This window comes from Lepisma saccharinum, chromosome 6, assembly GCF_977018435.1.
Source record: "Lepisma saccharinum chromosome 6, izLepSacc3.1, whole genome shotgun sequence".
NCBI classification, from domain to species: domain Eukaryota; kingdom Metazoa; phylum Arthropoda; class Insecta; order Zygentoma; family Lepismatidae; genus Lepisma; species Lepisma saccharinum.
In genome coordinates this window covers 77,770,626-77,788,813 of record NC_139234.1, presented here as the reverse complement: position 1 = coordinate 77,788,813, position 18,188 = coordinate 77,770,626, and the positions used below count along the sequence as shown (strand labels likewise).

The 18,188-nt window shown below is 40.2% G+C and overlaps 1 protein-coding gene across 1 annotated transcript in view; it reads right to left on the bottom strand.

Annotated features, from left to right (window-relative positions):
• LOC145988897 (unconventional myosin IC-like) overlaps positions 1–6,966 on the bottom strand; it is a 150,260-nt gene extending 143,294 nt beyond the window's left edge. Inside the window, 1 exon segment of the mRNA XM_083124186.1 lies at positions 6,811–6,966. Within this exon segment, the coding sequence (XP_082980312.1) occupies positions 6,811–6,869 (59 nt within the window). The 5' untranslated portion in view covers positions 6,870–6,966.
• Between the last annotated feature and the right edge of the window lie 11,222 nt (positions 6,967–18,188).

Genomic DNA, 18,188 nt, shown 5'->3' with positions numbered 1-18,188 from the left:
CAATATATAAAAAAATCCAGATCATTCTGTGGAGCATTCAAGTGTTTAAAACTTACAATTCAACCTAATCACGTTTTTCATGAGTAGGTTATTTACATCAAATCTTGTATTACAGGTTGAGAATTGTAAAATCTTTTTATGGAAAATCATAAGCATGTAATAATTGAACACTATTTAAACTTAGACCATTGATGTATTTAGCTTTTGCAGGAGTTTCAGTATATTACTTACTTGATCCCTGTGTCCATGTCGTGAACTTCATAAATGTTATACCATTGATCTTGAGCCTGTTCAAGCTTTGTTTTAAGATTGTATTGCCTTTCATAACACTAGATCTTTTCCACTTTTGATTGCGTACAAATCTGACTGTTGTAGAACTGTGCCTCCAGCAGATCTGAAGAAGTAGTTCGTGCAATCGCGCCATCTATGGAGAACATCTTCGTGCAACTTTAGGGGCCATGTTTCTTAAGAGAATATTAATTTTCCCACCATCCATTCACAAAATATATGTTATGCGTGCAGTTAACGTGATAATAATTACGACCTGATTCGAAGCTTTTTATCAATAACATCTGTTTCCTTGTACGCGACCCCGCGCCATAATCTAATGACTTATTTCCCAAGCCTTTGTACTGACTTTAAATGTTATGTCACATTACGGACGAGATGAGACTCGGCGGTAAGTCTTGTCTCGTGTATTCGCGGACAGTTTCAGGGAGCAAGGCATCCTGCAGCAGTGCTCAAAATGGGGAGACATGAGGGATGATATTCCCAATTAAGAAAATTCTCATAAAGCATATCCCCCACCTTTCCCAAAGTGGGCAAAGCTCCCCCCAACCCCGGCCCAAACTAGGAATTTCCACTTCGAACACTGTAGGACAGAATAAGATTTCATATCTTGCCCTCATATTTTATCTTTTGTTATTATTATCTATTTACAAATCATAAAATTGATTTGTAAATAGATAATAATAATTTCAGCGGCCCCATTAAAAAAAATGTAATAATAAATAAAACATGATTAAACACGTGAGCCTATCACAAGTTTGTAACTAGCGATTCGATAATTTCAGGTGATGCTTTCGTTGGCATTTGCGTGTCAATAATATTGTACTTTTGGAAGGCATATCACTTACGGCAATGACCAACACATTGCGGGAGACACTTCATGTTTATCCCTCTGACTGCTTATATTTTTTTCTGAAAATTTGGACGTCAAGTGTTAATTACCAATTACTTCGTGTCTGTTTCTAATGTTCTTTCAGACCCACACGACCCACACTCACTGAAACTTCTCTTCTTACAATTTCAAATCCCATGTCAAATACTAATGCCCCCTATATTTCGCTTTTAAAATTGCCAAACATGAAATAATACCTACACTGCAATTGCATTATAATGTATTTTGCAATAAGGTGATTTGCATATTCATTTTCGGTAGATATAATGCATAAAGTGTAATCTAATCCTGAGTAGCCTCTATGCTTTCAACTACTATTCAAAACCAAAAGATTTTATGCTTATACGCCTTATTATGTCACTGCCTTGTTTCATTGTCTATATTTTGGTTAGCCATAAATATTTTAAATTTATTGATTTGTCTTATTTTAATTCGCTTTTCTGCCACTTTTGGCTAATCGCCAGGATGAGGATGTAATAATGAAGAATGAATAAAGGGACAATCACAAACTCAAATGGACACAAACCAAGCCCACAGAAGTTTAAATACTACAGATTGTTGTAAAAAATGCAGATCAATTTTGTAAGCATAAGGGTAGCCTTAATACAAAAAAATACAACTAATAACAATCTGAATCACTCTGTACACACTATTTTCGATATTTTAATCATCAACGATTCTCGTACTCTGCCTACTGATGAATAGAATAGAATATAGGTTTATTTCAGTATGAGCCTTTGCAGCTGTACACACATTTCCATACATCAATGAAGTTTCTTTTCTTATCTTTTTTTCTTTCCCCACCCCATAACCCCTCTCCTGATGTCCTCACATGTTCAACTTTACCTTTCATACTGACTTAGGTTCTTCTCTCACTACAATCTATCAACCTGTTTCATTTTTCTCATAATTTTACACTCTATAAGCACTAGTTATTACATTGTCAAAAATAAACTTTCTGCACACCGCTATGGGGCACTTTCACTCCCGTCCCTCATCTTTGTCCAGACGTAATATAGGAAGGTTCCCAGTTCCCTTACTTGAGTTTCGTCCCTTCCAGCCATTTCCCTAACCGTAATGGCCCTCAATAGCCCCTCCATTTCAGCTTCGTTCATATCCCTTATGCGTTTCCGTCTACCCTCTGCTGTTTCTTTGCACTGGAGGAGAATGTGGAATTTCGTCTCGTCTTCCCCACATATTGGACATTCTTCACCCCATCCTCTCTCACGCGATTGAATTGTGTCCACCCCAAAGCCTGAACCATGCCAACCCCGTCCTGTCACTCGCTCCACACGTCTACGTATTTTCACCTTCCCCATTGTGATGGCTCCAGAGAGGAGGGGAGGCAAGGGTGGCGGTAGAAGCCACCCAGTGGATTCGTCTGCCTCAGCGAATATCAAATCTAGATACATAAATACTACTTTAGTCTAGATGTACATTTTTGTGCGATATATAGGTGTACAGTATGACTGCACCCTAAGAAATATTGCCCCCTCTGCCTATCCATTAGGACAGTTTAATATTTCTTGGTAGACAAGACTTGCCATTAAGAGACCATAGTGCGGAGGCAAGTGCCTCCCTAACCCCCCTAAACGCTGCCACTGTGTGTATTGTATAACAATTTGCAGTGTTTTGGGGTACAAAATGAAGGAAATTAAACGTATTTCATGCAATAATGTACTTGAATTTAATGTGAACAGGATATATTGAAATTTCCCTGCAAATTCAATATTTTTCATGCTCGGAGGGAAATTATCCTCCATTTGGCAACACTGCTGAGCAGTCGATAGGTTGCGGCCATATTTAAACTGACGTGTACTCAAACTGTTTGTTTTGACACCAAATGCAATGTTGAACGAAGCATTTCTCATGAAAAAAGAAAAACTTTCTCTCCATTTGGTAACAGTGGCGTCAACCTACACGCCATTTTGCTAATGTGTACAGTGCAAAGTTGACACGGTACACAAAGACTCGTTTGCCAAAGGCTTAGAACAAGGGAACAAACTTCCCCGTAAACATTACTTTTCGCAAACAGTAGATGGTTGGTTTTAGTTTTCAAAGCACACACATTGTTTGATCCTTTCTTCACTTGCTGTTAACTTAAGAAGACGTGGTACAGGAAAAAAACAGCATTGTTTATTAGAAATTTACATTTGTTCTTGAAGCGGTTGCTTTCTTCTTTCTCGGGTAATAGCTAGATGGCTATCACCAGGGATTGGATTTATATGTAAATACATATTTATGTATGAAGCTTAAATCAGTTATGTTTTGTATTATCTTTGGGTATCATGGCATGTAGACTCGAGAAATTCAATTTTTATTTTCCAAATATTAGGTTTTGGCTCATATTTTAGTTATTTTTACATATTATTTCCATATTTCAGAACTTTACTCAACATATACTCCATATTCGAGCAATAACCACATGTCCCAGCGAGACCGAATGAGTTGGGTGAATTTCTTGCGAATAACTGACAAATTTGAAATACACTCCCACTTTTTATTTCGATATTGAACGCAGTTTTAGTCAAACTAAATTCATTTTATGAGACAACAGAAGGAAATTCACGTTAGAAAACTTGCAACAAAATTGTATTATTAAATTATTTTGGAAACAGAAAATGAAAACACATTTTGTGTTGTTTTACAATTAATGTTAACATAAGCGTATGTAGCTCGTGTGGTGTCTTGTATTATTAGAAATGATTTTTTTAAAAAAATTTAAGTGCATATTTAAGTCAATATTTTGGTGAAAATAACTAAATATGTATTTACATATTTAGCACTTATCAGTTTGGTAAAAATGATTCTGGGTACATCCTCTAATGGTCGTTCTTTCCTGCATTTGATGTCCATTTTTTAAAGGATGTTGGGTCAAAGAAGCTATGACACTTACCAACACTACCCCTCCTGTACATTCCACTGTCTGGGTCGTCTAAACTTTCATGAAAGGTGGGTCATTTTGGATCAACCTCCATCACCTCACCCTCACGACTCTACTTGGCCTTCTCGCCCTCACATGTCCTCCGAGGTGAGGTCTGCCACACATGCCCAGCGGTAGGGTAGCTTCTGGCACGAGAACGTGACGGCCATTTGCAAATGTGGGAAGGACACCAAATTCTCAGACTTTCTAATTTTAATGCAGAATATTGTCTATAGTAATTCTGTCTCCATACATTGATAAATCTTTTTTTTCTTTAACTGCGGAGGGAAGGGGGCAGTCGCCTTTCTCAAAATCCTCCCAGGCATTTGCAACTCGATTCGCAGAACAAGATTTGTTTGAACTGTTGTTTTAAGTTCATTTCATTCACAGATCGGCTAATCGGAAATGGACCTACAGTTTAGTGGAATCCGAACCACTGTGCAACGTTACGTTGTCGCCCCGTAATCAAGGGGTTCGATACTCGGTGGGGTCACATAGTGGTTCGGATCCCACTTTAAACTGCAGATCCAGTGGGATTAAAAACAAACTCAAAGAAACAAACAAGGCAGGTATTTGCTACTCGTGACAACGAGCGAGAACATGGATGGTAAATTCTGTATCGTGGGTAAACCTGAATATCACGTCCTGAATTAATAATAATAGTAATAATAAAAAAAAACCTTGCCAAAATAAATTAACTGAATAATGAATAAGCCTACATTTACAAGCAAGATAACACTGGGCGCTCGGAAATATATATACTTGTATTGGGGCAGAAAATATCTGAGAGCGGTATTGTCTTTGGTGTGGGCGGTCCCGGATTTGTTCCCCGGTGAGGGCACCAAATTTTCGGTGTTGACTCACGGAACTACTGAAAGCAATGCCAGCATACTCCGGTCTCGAAAGACAGAACAGCGGCGATGGGAGTCCATGAACTGGTCAGACGTTACCCAATGATAAAGTTGCTTGGCTCGCCCACGGACATCCGGAAGGAAGGGGGCAAGCTAACTCGGAAAATGATAGTCGACCAAAAAGTACATATTTCATACACATGATTTAATTTCAGTCACAGTAATATACGTTAATTATTGCAAGGGCGTTGCAGGATGAGGAACATGATAACTTCGAACTGAAGCAATACTATTATGGGATGTCGTTTCCCCTTCACCCTGTAAAAAAATACCTTGATTGCCCCTCCCTGAAAAAAAAATCTTGCGGACGTCCATGTGTACATATATGAATGACTCCAGTCACGTGCGCTATGTTGACAAAAATATTCAATACAATCTGACCACTCATACACAGCCGGTCCTGGGGGGTCCTGTACTTCATTGATTGTTTCCAAATACTTGAAAATATCAATATTTATTTATTTCGAACCTAACAGCCACATGCCCAATTACAGTGTTCACAAAAGCATTGTGTAAACAAGAAATTAATACATAAACAATATAACATCAAATTAGAAGATTCTTATACAGGGTGTTTCCGGACTGATGATACAAACTTTCAAGGATGATGGAGAAGGGCACATGTGTCAATTTGAGATCAGAAACCCTGGTCCGGAAACGATTTAGTCGAAAGTTATAAGCGAAAATCGGTGTATGCAGATGTAATACTTTCATTACCTGCACAAGTTTCACAAGCTGCTACATTCACAACAGTCTTCATAGTGGCGTCCCCCAGCTTCGCTGCAGGCAAGACATCGTCGCACAAAACTCTGGCGTACCCGTTGGGACAACCTCTGGGAAGTTCGAACAATGTCACAGGCAGCGAGAATTCTTGTCAGGAGATCCTCTTCAGTCTCGACAGGTGTCTCGTGCTCAAGACTTTTCACATAACGTCACAAGAAGAAATCAAGTGGGTCAGATCAGGTGACCAAGCTGGCAACGGAACAGCTTGTGAAACTTGTGCAGGTAATAAAAGTATTAAATCTTCATGCACCGATTTTCGCTTATAACTTTCGACTACGTCGTTTCCGGACCAGGGTTCCATATCTCAAATTGATACATGTGCTCTTCTCCATCACCCCTGAAAGTTTGTATCGTTAGCCCGGAAACACCCTGTATATGTAAGTGATTGATTGAGTTTGTGTTTTAAGTCCGCGTTATGGACAGTAAGGCTAATCGGAACCGAACGGGCATGTAGGTTTATAGTGGGATCTGAATCACTATGCAGGTTCGTAGCGAGGAGTAGGCAAGAGGGGATGAAGCCTAAGACGCCATGCAGTGGCGTGCCCAGGATTTTCGAAAGGGAGTGGTTACGTACACATTTTCTGGTAGTCAGCTCTCATTTCGCCATCGTTTCCTTTTTTAGGAACACTGGGTCAAAGGGGGGGGTTATAACTCAGACTAACCCCACCCCCTTGGGCACGCCACTGGCGCCATGCATAGAGGGCGCCATTTTCATTCTCAGACATCAGTCAGGTTTTGTAAAAAAAATAATTGTAAACTTTACTTAGAATAATGCATACATAGTGCATAATACACAGTTTGTAACGACGTTATTCATTCAAGTTCAATCATTTTAAATTACACAGTTTTCTTCTCAGAACATACTGTATTATCTATGTGCCTGCATCGGGCATCGAACCGGGACACCTTGATTACAAGGCGAAGACGTGAATTTTATGGACTCTTCCTCTGAAAATGCTATATTTGGGGTGGAATCCTCCCTTCCCCTGTAATGACAAAAAAAAAGTACTTACAGGATAAAGAAAGTCCCAGAGTGGTGACGACACATGTCGTTATCCGTGAATATCTTCATGGTGGCAATCCGGCAAAAGCTTACACGTTTACAACCTCACACTGCACCTCCGAACACAGCAACCTGGCTGAGACATGCTATCACTTCAAGCAAAGAGGATTAACTGGACACGAATCCACTTGCTGAGTAACGCTAGTTCTGAATCCATGTGCAGTCCGTGGAAACGATTTCATGATTTTCCCGCCAGAGGGCATATGAAGGGGGGGGGGAGTGCATGTAACGTCTCAGCAGGTTAGCGTGTCAGGGTGGGAGTGTGCAAACGAAAACAAAAACGAAACGTCACCTGTTTTCTAAGCCGTCCGCAGTCAACCTGTCTTGTAAAGGTCAGTCTTTTGCTCCTGCAGTTCTTTTTGCGGTGGCAAACTGTTCGTAACGAAGAACATGTGCCTTTACGGATTGTCAATTTTGAAGAGCAAAACCGTTTAAGATTACGTTGCGTTTCCTTTTTGTTGGAAGTACGGTAGTTTCCGGCAGCCAGATGTGCTAACACTGACCTCTGTTTTGACAATACATTTCTCAGCTGTGACCATAGTGCTGACTTCACGATCACGTTACCGACGGCCCCAGCTTCGAGTCTTGTCATGGAAACGTCTGTTCCTTTGTGAATGTTTCTTCATCAGTTTCATCTGATCATCCAAGGGTCCCGGGTTCGAATCCCGCTCGGGCTTGGTTGTTTGTGAATGTCCCTTCATCAATTTCATCATTCATCCCCATGTTCGCAAATAAGACAGACAAGAGGCACAAAACGCAAAGTAAAATAAACTAAATCAATCATCTGATCATCATTTATGTCTGCGATTAACGTAAAGAAGCAGAAAATTGACTTACGCTTTGTCGATTTTCGACTTTACAGAGAAGGCGCTACAGGGGGGCTGAAGCCCCCCTAAACAAGTCCTCAGTCCCACCAGCAGTCCCCCTAGATTTTTATAGTACGGTAGATTCATTTCGGCCGAAAACTTATAAAGTAACTTTACATATGAATAGTAAGTATGTATTCCTCTCGATAATGACTTAGGAAAGGAAAACAATACAATTATTGTATTTTATTTGATATAAAGATTTATGCCTATCGTTACGAGCTAAGGTAAGGTTTTCCGGGTATGGCCGGTAACGTTATGGAACAAAATGCAACCTAACATCACATCTCAGTGATTTATCTGTGGATCTGACTGTAAAATATGTCACTGGTAAAATTATACCGTAGTAAAGTATTACGTAATTAGCTTTTAGCCAATATTAGTTAGCCCCCGAGAATTTGACTCTAAAATGTGTAGCCCCCACTTATTTTAGACTGGCGCCGTCACTGTCTATTTGAGAGAGGATTTCTTTCAGGCTTTCGCCTACAGTCCCGCAGAATTAACTTGAGACAAATGGCTGCCGGCGCCGCTGCAGGAGTACCAACCTACAGCGAACGCTTGACTCTCACGCGAATCACGGGCAATCAGCTGAAAAATAATTACATTGTGTAACGGAAATATCACTGTATTAAGTGGACATGCTAAGAACATTATAAGCATTATAAGTATTCTACCTTACACAATAAATGGATAAACAGTTTATTCAGAAAGAAAGCGCTATGCACTGCCACTTTGCTAGCTTCACCAGTCACTGCACGTGAGTCCTTTCAACAGTTGGTAACATTTCGCGCGCCCGAACATTAGAGTTTCTGTTGGCCCGTTACAGCGGGAAGTCCCTCGCTCTAGCCAATTCGAGCACAGTTGCATCACTCACAGAGCGGCCATTTCTCTCAAGTTAATTCTGCGGGACTGTAAAAGGTTCGTTGAATCAGCTTGAAACGACCTTTGGCTGGAATTGAAACATCAAGAACACGAGGATTCTCTTTGGTGTACTATAAACCCAGGATTTGAAGGAAGGGTAAAATCTCTGCAGTTGATGATATGTTTCGGGTCTGTGGGTGGTCTCTGGCATGTTTAAAGAACAAATATTCCTTAAATATGCTTGGAGTTGCAGTGAAACTTCGTATAAAGGCTATTAGACCATGGGAAAGAAAATGCTGACAAGTTCCAATTTTCACCACCAAGTGGAAATGTGGCGTTGAAATCTGGTGAACAATGAACAACACTCTGCTGTTGAATCTTTGATTACGCTGTCTTACGCTTTCAAAGATTATTTACATTAACGGTGAACATATTGAGCAATTCTGAACTGACATAAACTTAAAAGAAAGTTTCGCATGTACGATTTCTGGTTGTTGTTATTTCAGCGCCACATTTCCACCTTGTGGTGAAAATGTGAACTATTTCTTTAGTCAGCATTCGCTTCTCCATTGTCTCCAAAGCCTCTATAACAAGTTTCACCGCAATTTAATGCTTCTAACAGGCTCCAGAGGGCTCTGAGTAGGGTAGTCTTAATTATAAGCGCCACATTTCCACCTGGTGAGGAAACTTTGAACTATTATTTTCGTCAGCTTGCTTATGGTCTCCATAGCATTTTATACCAAGTCTCACAGCAATTTGATGCTTCTAACAGGCTCCAGAGGATTCTGACATGGGGAATTATAATTCTAAACTCTACATTTCCACCTGGTGATCAAACTGTGAACTATTTCGTCAGCATTCGCTTCCTTATTGTCTATAAAGCCTCTATATCAAGTTTCATCGTATTTCGATGCTTCGGATGGGCTCCAGAGGGCTCTGAGTAGGGGAGTTTTAATTCTAAACGCCACATTTTTACCCATTGTCGAAACTTTGAACTATTTCCCTACTCTTCCATTTGCTGCTGGATGCAGTGTAGCATGCTAGAAGCCTGCAACAAAATTACTAATTACAAAAGCGGGATTTTTACAGCAAACATGTTCACTACCGCTTCAAGGTCGCGAATCATGTGATGCTGTTTTCTTCTTCTTTTAAAAAAATATGTTCCTTTTTTTCTCAGAATAACTGCAGGTAACGGGTGCGCGTGCTCGTGGGCAATTCTCCTGCGCCACGCCTTCCGTGAAAATTGTTTCATTCTGTAGATTAAGTCACCTGCAATTACCAGCGGACCAGTGAGCACAGTGTTGCCAACGCTAGGATTCTTCGCGGAACTTAAACTAAATCTTAAGGCGAAGAGTGACAGTTTCTCACCAGGTATGCATTTATTCAATATCGTCGGAATGGGCACTACAACTGACAAAAGCAAAACATACGACAAGAGAGTATGAATTTATCTCCATGTTGCAAGTGGAAGCGGCTTTGCAGATTTGTAAGTTTATTATTAAGATAGATACGATCTGTGAAATTATGATGAATAATTAAAAATTATTTACTCACTCCTATGCATTCCTTAGGACACGCAACTTTAACTTGAAGTTATGGCTAATCACATTGAAGTTTCGACTTTGCCTAAAACAAGCGCAATCTTCAACCTGTCCTGTTCCCGCTGATGTTTTTTTCTACGCCATCGGAAGTGTGATATTCCCAAGAGAACAAGTAAAACAATACTCCCATAAGCTCAATGCTAAGTTTTCTCCCCCTCCTACAACCAGCCAGCGCACACACCTCTCTTTCTCCAACTCACCGCGGAGAAAGATCAGTGGGGGAGAAGCAGTTTAAGGTCCTCGCGTCTGGCTGAGCGTGGAAACTGTTCCTCCTGCCCTTAAATAAAAACTCACTTTTCACAATCTCACTAAAGAAGCACAAATCACAAATCATCCATGTAACACCTCAATTCTACTAACATCTTCTGATGAAATCCCAGTAATCCCCCTTCTTGGTGTTACAGTAACTTGTAATTAGCCCTATACCCATCCGCTATGACCTTTGTGAATTTACACAAATTCTGCTCCGTCGTCGCCTTCTAATCAAGGGGTCCTGATTTCGACACAAGGTGGACACTGGCGTACGCACATTTTTTTCGGGGGGACTGGATCGTAAGGCCCGCTTTACACAAAAGCATTTTTATTAACATTTATGCCATGACCAAAATGCTACCGTGTAAAGTGAACAATCTTATGGCATATTTCATGGTATTTCTCAAGGATAGGATCCGTCATATTTCCGTAACATAACAAATCAGAAGCGACTACTAAGGTCACGAGTGCAGATGTAATGGCGACCGAGTGAGATGTAAACAACGTATCACTTCACATTTTTTAAAATCAGATAACTATTGAACCGAGAGGATTAGCGATTCCTATAAAAAGGTTTTAGATCCAAAGCAATGGCGCTGCTTAAATACATACTTTATAACGTATGCAGTACACCTATGGAAGAATAGTTTAGTTGCTTCAATCGTAAACACCATGCACTAACCACAGATGGTGTAACTCGAAGTGCCTTTCGTGCTGTATACAGTATACAATCGCAAAAGCTAACCTAAATGCTTCTATGTAAAGTATTATCAGCTATGAGAATTTTGGAAGCATTTACATAACGTTTATGCTAGCAAAAATGTTAAAGGCGTCTAAAGCGCGCCTTAAGGTGGATAGTACATTCGTTGCTTTCTAGAGGAGTGGGGTATATACATTAGATATATTGTACTTTTAGAACTTTTATTCTAAAAAATTACAATTAGAAATCATTCTGCTTTTTCCAGAGTTCTTCGCTGTTTCTTTACTTGAAAATGTTGATTGTTTCAAAATTTCGGAGCGGACTGTAGCCCCATCAGCCCCCTCTGCAAACCTTAAATCGTCTTCACATTCAGTATCCTCCGTCTCCTTGAATGCTCCGACTTTCATAGGAGACGGAGGATACCGGGTGTGAAGTACATCAGGAAGCAAATGTTCTGCACCAGCATCCCTAGCCGTCAGTACGCCAATGTCGGTGGAGGGACATAGTGGTTCGGATCTCACCTTAAACTGTAGCTCCAGTCCCGATTAGCCTATCTGTGCACATGAACGTCCGGAAGGCCCCATGGAAAATGAATGTCCACCAAAAAATTATATATTTCACACATAATTTCATTTCAGTCACAGTAATTTATGTTAATTATTATGAGGGTGTTGAAGGAACATGATAATTTCAGAGTGAAGGAGTGTCTTTTGATAGGGTATCACTATTATGGGGGGAAAGATGCCTCCTTTGCCCCCCACTGAAAAAAAGCATACCTAGCTTGCTCCTCCCTGGACAAAATCCTGCGGACGACCATGTCTCTACATAAGGTGAACTTAACACAAAAACTCAAGTCTCAAAAACAACTTCTGGAGCAAAACTTGACGAAATTGAAATGTATATATATATATATATATATATCCTGAAAACTCCCGCGATTTCCCGCTCTAGGAAAATCTACCATGTTGAAAACACTTTAATAGTTATTACTAGATCAGGAAAGACCTGTCTTCTTGCCTTTAATTAAACTGAAAACAAGCCTTCCTCGCGAATTTCCCATAATACAATAAGGGGAAAAAATTACAAATTGCAGTCTCGAATATAAAGAATACTGACCTTACCGATCATTTCCTTTTAAAAAAACTGACAATTTTTTTTTATATACAGGACTATCGAGACTGTACTGTATATAAATTATTTCATGTAGCAACTTTCTGAGAGGATGTGCGGCTAAGGATGGGTGTTTGTTACGGTTGTCCTCTAAATAAATCTTTCTTGTTTCAAATACCGAAATTTTGTACCAAAGGAAAAATGGCACCAAGTCTAGTAAATAAATGGCTAAGTTGGCAACTATTGTCGAGCAGAACCTCCGTAACGCGTGGTTGAAGAAGGAAATAGCGGAACGCGTTTGTTAGCTACGGTCTGTCACTCGAAGCGTCGGCATTCGCGGTATATACTGCTAAAATTCAAAACGTGTGTGGATTTTACCTTGAAGCTAGTCAGCGGAGCTCTGCGCAAAATGATGCGCAGTAGCCTTGTGCGCATGTGTCTGAGTAACGAATAGCACCGTGTGGGCGGAGCATTATATCCAACGTCATGATATAGACTCGATTCAAATCTGCAATACGTCTTTACCATCAAGATTTCGAATTTTGTCGCAGCATTTAATGGACCTGGGAATAGCTTGATTGATTGACTGAATTGCTATTTTAAGACCACTTTATGCACAGAAAGGCTAATCGGGACTGGACCTACAGTTTAAAGTGGAATCCGAACCACTATGAGTCCCGGTATCGAACCTGGGACCCCTTGAATACAAGGCAAGGACGCTACCAGTGCGCCATCGGGAGGCAGGATCTGGGAATAGCTATTTGAAAAAAATAACATATAATCTTAGCGAGACCAGCAGTTCAGAATTTTGTCAGAAGATGCAGGCACTGATCATACAGACGCACGAGAAAACATAACTCACAGTTTGGCCCTGAAGTGACACATCTGAGAGTATTCTTAGTTGCACCTGCCTATCATGGTTTCACTTTCACACGCTCTATTCCAAACTCACTTGTGTCTTGCGAGACGACTTGCTTGCGATATAACCTAAATAGTGTTGCCAGGTGGAGTAAACTTTATTGTTGAACCCATACAGCACAAATCTCCGAGGGATATCTACAGGATATTCAGAATGTGCAGCCATTAGACGTCCATGGGATCTAAAATCATGTATATCCATGGGATCTAAAATCCTGGATATCCATGGGATCTCCAATCCTGGATATCCATGGGATCTCTAATCCTGGATATCCATGGGATCTCTAATCCTGGATATCCATGAGATCTCCAATCTTGGATATCCATGGGAAATACGCTATATGTTCACATGTTATTAAAAAATGTACATATATGTTTTGATATCCGCAGCAAGATTCATTATTCATAGTGTCTAGTCATTCAGCTACATGTTAGTACTCAAACTATGCGATCGCAACCATCACCCCCATGGCCGTATTTAGAGGGGGGTTTCTAGGGTTCAAACACCCCCCTCCCCGGAACTTCTAACATGTAGGATTAATGGAAGTTAAGAAACCAAAATCTGTAACTCATTTTCCAATTTTTTTTCCGAAGCATCACAAAATACAAGGAGACAAGGTTGAAACGATCAAGCTAGAATTTTCATACATTTGGAATTCTGAAAGTTGAGTGAAACAGGATTTATTCCCGGAATTGCAACTCGCCCGCGACCCTCCATTTTCACTTCTGCTGTCCTGTAATTCCCTGTTCGATAAAGTTGAAAATCCCCTTGATAGGAGTTCAAACCTAGGATCTCCAATTTCGTAGCGCATTACATTCACGATTAAAACATTCCATCCAACAGGCTAAGTTCTTTAAAAATAATAACTGGTTCCACACTTATCAAAATTCCAAAAATTAAGTTTTAAGGTCAAACAACAAAAACATTGTGACTAAAATTTTCATCAGACTTTTAAAGCTTTTTCTTGAAGGTATCTAAAATTTAATAACAAACTATTATAATTGTGGATTTCAGTACACACTGTATGAAAAATAAAAAAAAATAAAAAAACAACTTGTGCTGGATATTCACTCGTCTGCTAGATTGAGTAAGCCCCGTCAAGGATATAACAACAACAGGGGCGGTTACAACAACAACAACAACAACAACAATAATAATAATAATAATAATAATTGTTATTATTATTAGGCCTATTATTATTATGGAATAAAATTGTTTCATTATTATGAAATTTTAATTATTATTGTATAATTATTGTTATTATTACTATTATTCAAATTTCTCGCGACGCCCATGGGAACAATTATGGATGAACCCCCCACCCCCGAAAACATTTCCTGTCTACGGCCATGTCACCCCCCTGTGCACAAGAACAGGTGAAAGTTATCTTGCGACGAGTCCTCGCCTTTCCCGGACGCTACCTCAGTTTGTGTTCCAGAGGTTGCGACGTTTGCGCGTGGTGGTAAAGAATGAGCTCAAATTCGATGCATATTATACTTATCATGGATATGAGTGCGAATGTAAAACATTTTTCGGACGTGTAGACCTGTGGTAAACCTGAGGGAGGTAGGTAAAGACTGTTGTCGAGTTGAGACGAGTCTTGGTCTCGTCTCGAAGCAACTTTACCGCATTTGTACATCCAAAGGATGTAACATTGGCTAACGCCTGGTTTCGACGCTACAAACCCTCGAAAAAAATATTTTTATCCTGAATGCGTTGGCATTGTAATCACAACACACAAAACACACGACTTATCTGAAAATAATCATGGTGATAATCACTAGACTTCCACTCTGTTCAAGATCGAGAATGTGCAAGTCCTACTTCCACATCCCCTAAGCGCCTTCTTGGCAAGGTGGAATGGATAGGGGACAACTTGACAGTTTTATTCCAGATTTTTATCGGTTTAATCTCGTTGATAACAGCGTCGCGATCAGCCAAAACGGAAGAAAGGCGACAAAAAAAAAAACGAATCAAATCAAATCCTTGATTGCATGAAACACACGGAAGCTTCAACCCAATGACATAGCAGAAAAGAAACGGCAGTCAAGTTGAAACATTTAATACCGGATATCTGTCTTAACGGAAAATGAAACGCAGGAAATATTTGTACTCTTCCGTAAACATACATCAGTATACAATAAAATAAAAATCATGTTTTATGCAGGAAATACAAAATTGAATGAACGTTATATATTTCCCCCGTTCCGTTCCGTCTTCGGTAGCTGTGAATGACCTAATAACCGTTAATGTATGTACGTAGCAAAATTTTATAGAATTCACGAAACGATATCATCATAGGCGCCAACTTCGGGGGAGGGGGGCAAGGTACTTTCTGCCCCCACCCCAATTTACGTAGGACACATTTTATGTATATTTACATATATAAAGTATTGTTTATGCCGATCTTAAGTAGGTGTTTCTGAGACAGATTGTGATTGTCCATTGCAACAGCAGAAATTAATAGAAATTTTTTCTTGTCATTTACTTGCAAACTTAATGCGTAGGTATTATCCACATATTATCTTCCAAATTTGAAAAGTGTTCATGGTTCGTACAGTCATGGATATTTCTGAGTTGTAACAAACCCATTGACATTGACGTTCTAGAATAGCTACTAGAGTGCGCTGGATTTATGTTGGAGCGGGTTGGAATTGTAAAGGTAGGGGAACGAGTATACACTACAACATATTTCGTAACTGCAATTTTTAACCTTTGTTTGAAAAGTGTAATGAATTCACAAATATGTCCCTGAGTGGGCACCCCCCCCCAAACAAAGCTTAAATCGCGCAGTGTAAATGAAGTATTTATGCAAAATTTGGACATGAATATGTATACAATGGGGGAAGAAGGGTACAATGTCCAACCTACCTAACATTTTCTACAAAAAGTAGGAAGTCAGATACGTGACAATATGCTCAAGTATGTGGCGATTAGCGAAGCAATCACCCCCTCCCCCGCCCAAGTATGACTTTTCATTACACATTCATTTCTATAGCAGAAGCAGAACAGAATTGATTTACAAGATTTTGTAGAACAGAAATATAACAACAGTGTTATAGTAATGCGAAGTTCTATTTAATTCATATTTTCAAAAGAATAAGTAGCAGGAAATTTACAGATTTAACTGTTTTCACAATGTTTACCTTGATTTGGATATTAACAGAACTATTAATCGCGATAAATGAAGTAAAAAAGCTGTTACAATAAATAGCAAGTTTCGCAACAGCAGGTGCTGACATCTGGGCGGTCATTACTGTTATCACTTGCCATGCCGCACCCTTGTCACGTAGGCAGACGAATCGTTCTGCTATGTACCGTGATGTTTCGCGTGTCGTCATCCTTTCATCGCCAAACCACATGCCGCATTTCAATTACTTCTGACGAATGCTATGACCTCACTCTTGGAAGGCACTCCTGATTATTCACACGGACTTCAGTTAACTGAATATTCGCCGTCTTCGTTGTTGATCAAAACATAAGCAGGGGCAATTTTTGGTTTCTCTCCCTTCCTGGTTCAGCCACCCCCGATTCAATGCGTACCTGGGTGAAACTCTTCTTTGCCCGCGAAGACTCTCTTGCGCTTTACAGTACGTTTGGCAACATGTGGTGTACCCAACACTCATTTGTTTCGTCCCGCGAACAACGTTCGGTACCTTGTGACTCGAAAATGCCCGATCTCAATCGAAGAAAACTCAACTGATCTCTGATTCGCTGCTTCCCAGCTGACAGTTGGAGTTGCGGTCAGTTTAATAACACCGAAAACTTCACCAAATTCCTGTTGCCAAGTTCAAACTAATGTCCATATATCCTACCTAACACTTTCTTGCAATACAAGAAAATATCAGCAATATGGCATGAAAACTTATGTGGAAATCATGTGGCTCGATGAGGTTGGTCATGTGTCCTCCTTTAATCAACAAGGCTGCGTTCTTTACGGGAGGGAAATCTTGGATGACTGGACAATTAATGGGCATGATATTTCAATTGTTTTTATTAGTTAAGACATGGTATGTACTCGTGTATAACATTGGAAGCGGCCCCGGCACCCACCCAGCGTCGAATAACATGAAACCCTGGGGGGTAAAGGCGGTCAGGGGCGTGATGCTGATCACAAGATCATATCCACATCACCCCCACTCATGACCGGATCAAGAAAGTGTGGGGCGTTACCCCCACACCCCTATACGCCTACATGGCGTGGTGCTAAGCACAGGGGAGCACTTTATTTTTTTACTTTTTTTTATGTACTCGTATATACTTTCAATTCCATTTTATTTGAGGGAGTTTCTTTTGGCAGGGATAAACATTTTGTGAGGGGTGGGATCCGACATCCCCCGTTAATTCGCACACCGAATGCAAGCATTCGAATGAAACAAAAGCAGGGGTTCGACAACTTCAAACTTTCCGGCAATTCGATACTATTCACAAAATTTTGCTTTTCCCCGAAAATTGTACCTGGTTTACCTTTCACAAGGGAAATTTCCCTTCATGTAGCAACACTGCCTCTGCCAAGAGACACAGAAACAGAAAGGAACCAGCCGTTTTCTCCCGCCAACACTGTTTCCAGCGGTGAACTGACCACACGTGTTTTTTTCTTTCTTTCTTTTTACCAGCACTTAACGAGGGCACTGATGCGTCTCAAGAAATCGAGCCGTACAGGAAATTTTATTGAGATAAATTTTTCAAGTGTCATACAAAAGTCTCGAGAGACCGAGAGTTTACAACAATTAGTTTCAGTATTTCTTTTAAGTCCACTTCATGAAGAGATAGTTTAATCGGGACTGGACGTACAGTTTCAAGTGGGATCCAACCGAACCACTATGTCTCTCCAAGGGGTATCGAAACCGGGACACTCAAGAAATTAGTCTCGTCCTCGTCTCGATTTTTTCAATGCCATCTCGGTCTCGTCTCTATTCACGTGGTGAGGCGGACTCTCGCATTTGCTGCTGTTCGATTCCCAGAACATCCGGTGTTGGACCAGCATATTGATAATAATTAGAGATCTGCCTGTAAAGA